The 10,893-nt window shown below is 37.4% G+C and overlaps 1 protein-coding gene across 1 annotated transcript in view; it reads left to right on the forward strand.

Moving 5' to 3' along the window:
• The window catches only part of LOC107728306 (AT-rich interactive domain-containing protein 4B-like), a 74,883-nt gene extending 63,990 nt beyond the window's left edge, over nt 1-10,893 (forward strand). Inside the window, exons 20-24 of the mRNA XM_016538432.1 lie at nt 1,245-2,405; nt 4,697-4,807; nt 7,261-7,428; nt 7,515-7,661; nt 10,165-10,893. Coding sequence (XP_016393918.1) covers nt 1,245-2,405; nt 4,697-4,807; nt 7,261-7,428; nt 7,515-7,661; nt 10,165-10,295 — 1,718 coding nt within the window. The 3' untranslated portion in view covers nt 10,296-10,893. The remainder of the gene's footprint in view (nt 1-1,244; nt 2,406-4,696; nt 4,808-7,260; nt 7,429-7,514; nt 7,662-10,164) is intronic.

Genomic DNA, 10,893 nt, shown 5'->3' on the forward strand with positions numbered 1-10,893 from the left:
AAAAAAAAAAAAACAGCCGTCGGAAAGTCCTTATTGTCGAGCCCTGATATACAATCTAATTAAAAATATTAACAAAAACTATAATAGTAATAATATCAAGTAATAATATACTAATATCAATGATACTAAAATAAAACTGCATGAAAATTCATCGATCAAAAGGTGTGGGAAATAGTGTTAATTTTGTCAGCTATTTTTGAATTTAGTCTTAGTTTTAGTCCTGAGTCAAATGTAACTTTGTTTTTATCATATTTAGTCAACTTGTCCTGTTTTAGTTTTATTCAAGTTTTAGTCAACTAAATGTCTGAGCATTTTAGTCTAGGTTTAGTCAGTGGAAACATTTTCATCATATTTTCGTCTTACTGTATAATGGTTAAAATGCTAAAAATTATTCTTTTGCTCAATTTTAACTGCAATGATTGCTGTCATTTTGGGAAATTTATTTTGACATTTCATCAGAAGTTGCTCTTTCACCAATAAGCACAAATCAATAGAATATCAGGATATCAATTAGAGGCTAAATAAACACCAAAGACTTCAGATATACACCCGCACTGTCTACGTTATGAAAACTGGTGTAACAAAAACCTACTCTCAATTATTATGACAGAGAAATTCCTAATAGTAATTCCAAATTGCATTAATGTTTCTCTTTTAAAACAACGGCAAAAACAGACTTATTGCCGCACAGAGGTTGTGTAAGTAACGTTACAATCAGCAAACAATACAGTCGAGATCATGACAGAATGCAGACAGACTGAATGACACTTTCATTTAAGCAGGACACCTCAAACGGAGATCGCTGAACTCCAGCTTACTCGTACAGTACTGTATGTCGGTGTTTTCAGATTTTTATCCATTTACAGGAAAGCTCTGATTGGGGGATTTGAGCTCTTGATATCTGGCAACCGCAAACATGAACGCTCGCATAATAGAGTCTTCTACAGCAGTCTGGCTCCACTTTTTTCAATAAAAATAAAAAGGTTTTGATAAGGTTTTTGCTCTTTTTACTACATTTTAGTCTTGTCTTTTTTCGTCAACGATATTGCATGTTCATTTAGTCTCGGTTATCGTTTAATGACCTTATTATCGTCTCGTTTTCGTCAGGAGAAAAAACTTTAACTATCATTTTTCGTCATAGGTTTAGTTAATGAAATGAACACTAGTGAGAAACCTGTTACAATTGTCTAATTGAGCACTGCAGCAGAGCTCGTGTTTGAGGCCCATCCTTCTGTTTCCCACAGGCTCTGAAAGCTCCACAGACGACAGTGAGCGAGAAGAACATGGTGATGCTGATCACGACGACGAGGATCATCCAGGAGGACGAGCGAGCCTTCGGAAAGCAGGTCTTCCAGAGCGCCCGCATACGCCACAGCACTGGGAGAGCGGGAGCCCGTCTGAAGCCTTCAAAGCTCCCGTGGTTGCGGACGAGGAGCCGAACGTCCTAGAAACGGGCAAGAGAAAGGGCCAATTTGAGGTGGAGCTCGAAGGTCCTGGCGGCAGAAGAAAAAAAGCAGAAGGTCAAGGCGAGCGTGCTTTAAAAAGCCCAGGGAAAGGCAAAACTAGAAGCAGCAGAGGAGGCGATTGGCTGCCAAGTAGTTCACCCAAAAAGTTGGAGGAACGAGGTCCGGTTGAGGATAGAGGCGCTCAGTCGTGTAGCAGCTCTGAAGACGAAGCAGATCCTCCAACAGGACCACAAACCAAGGAAGAACCAAGAGGAAATCCCAAAACCAAGGGCTCCCCTTCAAAGAAATACAACGGAGTGAAGGAGAAGAATAAAAGCGGGCGTTCGGGATTCTGGGAGATCCCGGAGAAAAGAGCCAAAATATCCACAGGGATCGAAGAAAGGTCACCTGGCTGTCGTACTAAAGGCCAGAAGGATGTGTGGTCCAGTATCCAAGTTCAATGGCCCAAGAAGATCCTAAAGGATCTGTTTTCGGACTCGGACACCGAGGCGGCCAACTCGCCTCCACCCGCCGTAACGGCTCCGGACGAGCCCTGCGTCGAACCCTCCCGGGACGATGAGATCGCCGAGGACAAGCTGCAGGAGCATCCCAGCAGCGGCACCAACTCGGTCCTCAACACGCCTCCGACTTCGCCGGAGTCGCCCGCCGTGGGCGAAGGACCCGCCGAGGTCCGAGCACCATCGCCGCCCGCCAGTCCTCCAGCCGTCTCTTCACCGGCAGGACCTCTGATGGAGGAGCAGGCGGGGGGGCGCAGCGAGTCTGACAGCAGCACGGTGGAGGTGGAGAGCTTGGGTGGAGAAATCCAGGAGATTCCTGGAGAAGAGGGGGCAGATTCCCCTTCCAAGGCCTTCGATGGAAACCTGTCCTGCAACAGTAACAGCAACTGTAGCCTGACGCTCAGCAACAGCAGCCAGCAGGAGAGCGAGCAGAAAGTCAAAGGTGCGTATCGTCGTCTACATCATATGCACGTTCAGAGATTGTGTTTTGTTTCGGTCCAATGCTAAGGCAAGGGATTTGACGTGCACTACCAGTCAAATTTAGTTTTTATTTTTCATAAAGACATTTATAATGTTACAAAAGATTCTATTTCAAATAAATGCTGTTCTTTTGAACTTTCTACTCATCAAAGAATCCTGAAAAACAAAATGTATCACAGTTTTCACAAAAATATTAGGCAGCACAACTGTTTTCAACATTGATAATAGTCAGAAATGTTTATTGAGCAGCAAATCAGCATATTAGAATGATTTCTGAAGATCATGTGACACTGAAGACTGGAGTAATGATGCTGACACAGGAATAAATTACATTTTACAATATATTACAACAGAAAACAGTAATTTGAAATTGTAAAAATATTTCAGAATTTTTACTGTATTATTGATTAAATAAATGCAGCCTTGGTGAGCAGAAGAGACTTTCAAAAACATTTAAAAAGTCTTACAGACCCCAAACTTTTGAGTGGTAGTGTATATATAAAAAAAATATTAAATTATTTCTAATTTGTTTTATTTTTATTTATTTTAAAACATATTAAAATGTCCAATTAATTCTTAAATTATTTAAAGGGGTCCTATTATGCTCTTTTACAAAGTCTTGATTTTGTTTTGGGGGTGTACTAGAACAGGCTCTCATACTAGGTTGTTCGAAAAACATATTATTTTTCACATATTTTACATTATTACAACACCTCTCTCCCCAGTCTGGCATGAACGGCTCCAATAGTTCCTGTATCAAATGAAGGTCCGCCTTCTGAAATACGAAAAGTGCTGTTATTGGTTAGCTGGGCCAGTGTGTGTTGTGATTGGCAGCACTCGGCGCCTGGTCGGGAAATGTCATGCCCCTTACCATAGCCGCCTGCTGCGAGCTTCAGTGTAAATATTGTGTCAAAATCAAATCAATTTGAGCACGATTTAAACCCTGATGATTGTAACCACTCTAAGTTCGTCCGCCTTGGGAAAGCTAGCGTGTCTGTGACATAGTGATAACACTCGTTGCCTTCTCTAGTGCAGCTCAACCAGGTCTCGTCCCATTCGTCGATATTTGTGATATCACAAAACCTGGAAAATATGCGTTGTAGTCCAAACGAGTCGTTCGTTGTAGTTTTTGAAAAGTGATTTCTGTTGAATAAAATATCTCCTTTTGAAGTGGACTTTGAGCTTTGTTACTTTGCAGATCTTTTTTATGCTCAAACAGCAACGTTACAGACTAACTAAAGTTGAAAAAGTGAAAAGCATAATAGGACCCCTTTAATATTATTTAAAAAGATATTTCTAAATGTGGTAAATTCTGACCTGCCATGCAGAAAACATCTTGATTATCTACAATAATGCTTTGTGACGAGCTCAGTATCAAAATACGTCTGTGTGAGTCGACCGTGAGGAAGCTCTCTAGGTTTTAAAACGAAGTTAGAGGAATGTTTTTGCATTCTACTATGCTGCTTTTCCATTTTCGACTTTTGTGCTCACTTCTTTTACAGCAAAGTTTAACTAAAGACGTTTAACTTAAAAAAAATAAAATAAAAAAAGGTTTTGAGACCTTGCGGCTTTCCAGAACTTTAGCATGCAAGCCCAGACACTCATGACAAAAATAATTTTGATTTGTCAAAATTTAGCGAAGATATTAGTTAATTAATTGGCCACTTGATGCCCATGTTTACAAGCTGACCTATAGCTGCTGAACAGTGTCCAAGCTTAACGAAACTTGACACACTTAGACAACAGGACATCCTGAGGATGCACACCAAGTTTGTAAAAATTCCGCCAATAGGGGGCGCTACAATGACAAAATATTTTGCTGTAATTCCTCAACCGTATGATCCATGAAGCTGAAAATTGGTGTGACTCTTCTTTGGTGGAGGTCCTAACTTTTCCTCTGTTATGACTAGGCTACATTAAAAAACATGGCTGACAGCAGCCAATGAAATTTCAGCAGTTAATAACATAGATTCTGAATGGCCTACCATTATAAAATTGGATATATTTGTACATCATGGTAAAACAAATGCATGCACCAAATTTTGTGAAAATCAGTCACAAGGTGGCGCTGTAACAAGCAACCCTACATTTCAGCTAATAACTCAACCGTGCCCTGCGTCTTATTAAATGTAAAAACAGCTTGTTTCACTGATTATGTTGTGAATATTCTTTGAACCTTGCAAAATCTAAAAATAATAATAATAATCATTCCAAGAAATGCATTTTCTCACTGAGTTCTCATCCGTCTCACAGCCTCATCCAGTCAGAAGCGGCACAAAGAGTCTCAAGGCGGCGGAGCATCAAAGAAACACAAGCGCAGTCATAAAAACCTGAGCTTACATCCCAAGAAGAACCGCAAACCAGGTAACAGAAATCAGCATCTGCTTAAAGAGCTCGTGTGGCACTTTTAATGTTTTTAAGAAGTCAATGGAGCGTTGATAAGCTTCAGCACGATTACTCAAGAGCTTTATTTCCACAAAAAAACAGTCTTCAGTCTTTCTCTAGTCCTGCCAGATTGCCAGTCTTTATTCCATACAGTCTTGATGCGAGCGTGTTCAAGTGTCTCTGCACATCCATTTCTTTAGCATTTTGAGTGTGTATTGCAGCAGTGTAGCATCATCCTGTAAATCAGCTGTGATGAAAAGCTGTAGGAGTTCAGTGACTTCAGTAACTCACTTTAAGTGATGACTTTTGTCTCCAAATTGAGTTATGGTTTGCTCACTTTCTGCTGCCAGTAAAAACAGATATTGTTCAAGGTTTTTTTTACACTTAAAGGTCCCATATTGTCAAAACTGAAATTTCCTGGCTTTTTTCATGATAACTGAGGTCTAGGTGCTATGTAACTACCATATAAGTTTCAAAACAGTCAGTCCACAGTAAAATGCACACAGCCTGCATAAAGTAGCTGTGATTTTTCACGAACCGTTGTGGCTTCCGTAAAAAGGTGACGTCAGAACTACACAGTCACCGTCTTCAGTCACCACCCCGAGCACCGCCCACAGTCCCACTCTCCTTTTGCCAAACCCCCAGACAACATCGCGTCCATGCCATTGCTGAGCAACAACAACAAGGAAACATGTCAAGAAAACGCTGTTCAGTCTGGATGTCAGGAAACGGCTGTGACGGTCGCCGTGCCACCGGCGGTAGTGCACGTGACGTCACACACTATAATACAAAGTTTTGTATACAAGTGTAATAATAGTAACAGTTGCAAATTGTTTTATTTAGACTGTAAGTCTATGATAATTCACAAATTACCTCAAATGCCATACACGGCGTTTGATCCTTTAGATTGATCAATCCACAGCAGGCTACAGCATACATCACCCTAGTTACCTGTGGTTGACCTGGCCGTGCGTCACTCAGAAAACAACAGGCCAATCAGAAGGAGAGGCTTATGAATATTAATTAGACAGGCCAAAATTGACCTGTTCTTTGCAGAGCTCCTGAGAGAGGAGCTGTAAAAATATATTGAGATGGTTTTTGGTACTTATACCGCAAATATGTATTCTTAAGGACATCAAGACTTAAAATAAAACTCCAGAAAGGTGTAAAATATGTGACCTTTTAAGTCCTCTCAAACCACTTTCAGTTGACCCAGATATAAACTTTGTGAAGTAAGAGTCTAGTTCTCTTTGTGTTCACATTGTATCTGAACATGAATGTGAACTCTCAGCACACTTCTCGCACACTGTTTTATGGTTAGATTATTGTAATTAGGGTTGCATGATTATTTGAGAACGCAACATGCTCCAACCATCTTCCCATACTTGTAATGAAGAAGCACTTATCAACAGAAAACCACAGGGAGCCCTTAAACCTTCTCTGTCAAAATAAAAGTTTGATGGTGTAATGTTTAAAAATGAAGTTGAGAAAAACAGAATTTTACAGTTGTAATGTAATTTTTTTTTTCTAAATACAGTTTTATTTTCTTAATTATGCAGTGAAATACTACTTTAATATTTCCTATTTTAATAATATTAATAATAAAATATTAATAATTCCTATTTTCTAATTTGTATATTTTTATTCAGTAGTAGTAGCAATTATTTATTATTATATAGCCTACAAACAAGCGCAGCAAGCCTGAAAAAAAACAAAAAAACTGAACCTAATTTTAATCGCATTTTAAATTGCAGGTTTTTTTTTCTTTTCAAAGATCATGCATCCCTAATTGATATGATTTTTTTTTTTTATACAATAATAATATAATCTGCAGTTTTTCCACTTTCACTGCATTGGTAGAAAGTCTGGTTTCTGAAAACTGAAGGAAGTCCTTTGAGTTTGACCTAAAATATTTACTTTAAGTAGCACCTAAGGTTTTAATTTAATATTTTAATAATTTAACAAATAAAATAAAATATTTGACCTATTTTTTATTTCTAAATGTGTTTTATTTATAAAATGTTAATAAATTATTATAATTTAATTATTATAAAATATTAAATATATTATTTAAAATGTTATTATTAGTTTATTAATTATTATTACGTTTTAATAAAATTATTAAAACTATTTAAGTTCAACATACAATGTAAAATGTATAATTACTTTAATTATGCATTATTATTAGCACAAACCCCAGTTTGGGAAACCTGCATAAGTGCTTTGCTTTCACACATACTAAAACTGAAGACTTATTTAAATCAAACTCAGGCATAATTGTTTTTATTATTATTATTATTATTTAATACAATTTTATGTGATTATAAAGGCAAATGTAAAATGTTCAATGCACCATGTAAGCTTTCAGCTAAGAGGTTTTGTGTTGGTGTTGATCAGTGTTTGCCTCGTCTCTCCTCTGGGTGGCGCTGCAGCCCACAGCAGTGACAGTGAGGACCAGTGTATGAGCGAGAGCACTGCCAAATCCCCCACATCCATCCCGCACAAGTGCTCCGGCCGGATGCCCCCCTCAGGCCACAAGTACCACAAACACGCTGACCCGGATCACTCCCACGACCGGACCAAGTGGAGCTTCCAGATGTGTGAGTGCCTCAGATTCTCAGCTGCTTGTCTTTTGAATAAGAACTGAATGTTTGGCATTGATTGCCTTTTGCTCCTGTCCGTGCAGCGGACCTGGAAAAGATGAGCAGTCTAGAGCGGATAGCGTTCCTTCAGGAGAAACTGCAGGACATCAGGAATCACTACCTCCTGCTCAAATCGGAGGTGGCCTCCATCGACAGGAGACGCAAGCGCATGAAGAAGAAAGAGAGAGAGAGTGAGTGTGGGCAGTCTTATTATAGTATTATTTATGTACTATTATAGTATTTATTAACGTTTTGAATTAACTTCTATTTATATATTTTGAGTGTCTATTTTATTGTCTATTAGCTTGCGTTTATTTCTATTTCAGGTTTGTGTTTGTTTTTTTTCTGTTTTCTTTAGTAACTTTAGTACTTCAACTTATTTCAGTTAGTTGCCAAGGCAACATATATAATTTTCAAGTTTTAGTCATTTTATGTGTTTTTGCCATTTTATTAGTTTTACTTTTATTTTTTATTTAGCTTTCATTTTTCTTTTAAGTTTTAGCTTTAGTAATGTTTGTTGAACTTATTTCAGTTAGTTATGTACTTCTGTCATTTTATTCAATTCAAGTTTTCAATTCAATTCAAGTTTATTTGTATAGAGCTTTTCACGATACAAATCGTTGCAAAGCAGCTTTACAGAAAATTACGTTTCTACAATATATTTAGTAGTAGCTTGTCAGTGGTGACTTTTATTTATTTATTTATTTATTTACGTTTCATTTATTTTTATTTCAGTGTTGGCTTTAGTAATTTCAGAACTTCAACTTCATCTTATTTCAGTTAGTTGCCAAGAAAACTTTTTTTTTAAATTAATTATTATTTGAATTTTTTTGCTTTTGTAATTTAAAAAAAAAAAAATTATTTCTATTTTTATTTCATTTATTTTCATTCCAGTTTTAGTAATTTTAGTACTTAAAAACTAAATTAAAAATGTTGCCATGGCAACTAACTGAAATAAGTTTAAGTTCAAGTTTTTCATCTAATATTTATATTTTACTCTGTTTAAGATACTGAAAACAATTTTTAATCGTTTTATTTAAACATTACAACACTGTTATTGGGGAATGACATGTTACAATGGTGCATTATTTATTACAAAAAGTATTTGTTACTTTATATGGAGAGTAATGCGCTCATTTATTTAATCAACAAATGAAATAGAAAAAATAGAAATAGATTGCATACCTGCAAACTCTTCACCTTTCGGACCAATTCAGACCAATTGTATACAAAATACATTTTATTTATTAGGCTGCGATGTGAGGTTTATCAATTTATAAAACTTTTTTATTTTTGCCAAAACTCATTCAACCTGTAAAGTTGTTTAAATTATAGTTTTTGCAGTCATTTTACAGTTTAGGATGTTACCATAGACATTGATGTTGTTTCAAACAACATTTAGTTCTATTCTAATATCAGAATTTTCTGATTTCTACTGATTCCAATAAATTTTTAGAGAAAAAAAACATATAAACATTTTTGTTACTTAAAGGGATAGTTCACCTAAAAAGTCAGTTAGCGGAAGCTATAGATTACAGTTTATAAAGTTTTAAATATGGATAATTTTATTACAAAAACGCATCCATTCGCTTCTGGAGGCCTTTATTCACACCTCGGAGACGTGTGGAGCACTTTTTATGATGGATGGATGCGCTTTATTGGACTTCTTTTGAACTATTGTAATATAACACCCATTCACTGCCATTATAAAGCTTGGAAGAGCCAGGACATTTTTTCAACAAATGAAATAGAAAAAATAGAAATAGATTGCATACCTGCAAACTCTTCACCTTTCGGACCAATTCAGACCAATTGTATACAAAATACATTTTATTTATTAGGCTGCGATGTGAGGTTTATCAATTTATAAAACTTTTTTATTTTTGCCAAAACTTATTCAACCTGTAAAGTTGTTTAAATGATAGTTTTTGCAGTCATTTTACAGTTTAGGATGTTACCATAGACATTGATGTTGTTTCAAACAATATTCTAATATCAGAATTTTCTGATTTCAACTGATTCCAATAAATTTTTAGAGAAAAAAAACATATAAACATTTTTGTTTCTTAAAGGGATAGTTCACCCAAGAAGTCAGTTAGCGGAAGCTATAGATTACAGTTTATAAAGTTTTAAATATGGATAATTTTATTACAAAAACGCATCCATTCGCTTCTGGAGGCCTTTATTCACACCTCGGAGACGTGTGGAGCACTTTTTATGATGGATGGATGCGCTTTATTGGACTTCTTTTGAACTATTGGAATATAACACCCATTCACTGCCATTATAAAGCTTGGAAGAGCCAGGACATTTTTTTATATAACTCTGATTGGATTCTCTGAAAGAAGAAAGTCTCATATACACCTAGGATGGCTTGAGGGCGAGTAAATCATGGGCTAATTTTCATTTTTGGGTGAACTACCCCTTTAAAATAAATGTTAACTGAAATAAATGTAAAAACCTTTATTTCAGCTAGTTTCCAATTTCCAAAAACAAAAAAAATGAGAAAAACGCAACAAAATTCCTAAAATAAAAAAAAATAAAAAAAATATAATAGTGTCTCAGAGATACTAAAACAACGCTGCTCTGGAGTCTGCAGGTATGAGACTAGTTTGAACAGCTAGCTTTAAAAAGACTTTCTAACCACTGATGATTACTTAATGACGTTCCCAGAACCCTCTTGTGTCCCGGCAGGTGCAGCGGCGGCCTCGTCCTCGTCCTCGCCGTCCTCCAGCTCTCTGACGGCGGCTGTCATGCTGACGCTGGCGGATCCCACGGTGTCCGGCACGTCACAGACCTCGGGGGTGTCCGTGGAGTGCAGGTGACAGCAGCGGGACGCCGGCGAGCAGCACAGAGCACTTAGCCAGCACCCCAAAGACACTGACAGACACAGCGACGGGGCGCAAACGTGACGAAACCATAGCCACCAGACAGCAACAAGCACTATTTTATAACGACAACGGTTTCCTTGGCAAGCTAATTGCACTCAAGTGCACTTTTTTTCTGGTGGGTCTGGTTTGACAACAGGACAAAGACTATTTTTGTTTATTCGTTTGTTCGTTTTACAAACCAACCCCTTCATTTTTTTGACCATTATGAATATTTGATCCCGTCTTCATCTGCAGTGGCTGAACACTGTACTTCACCCTCAGATCCACCGGTGTAAAGTCAGTCCCGGGCCGGAGCTGTTTGAGAGGCGGCGGAGTTTAGAAACATGGGTATTCACTGACGGTCAGTCGACGCTGCAGTGCCTTACGGTTCAGGCACTTGTGAGGAATTCTGGGAAACCTGTAATCGAGGGGTAGCTGTGTGTTTCAGAACGTAGAGCCCAAACTCTCATTAAAGACAATGTCTGGTTTTCTTTTAAATCATAACAGGGATCAAGAGTCTGTCCAGGTCATATTTCACACTAAAATTAAAAGA

Source organism: Sinocyclocheilus rhinocerous, unplaced genomic scaffold (assembly GCF_001515625.1).
Source record: "Sinocyclocheilus rhinocerous isolate Xijiao unplaced genomic scaffold, SAMN03320098_v1.1 scaffold247, whole genome shotgun sequence".
NCBI classification, from domain to species: domain Eukaryota; kingdom Metazoa; phylum Chordata; class Actinopteri; order Cypriniformes; family Cyprinidae; genus Sinocyclocheilus; species Sinocyclocheilus rhinocerous.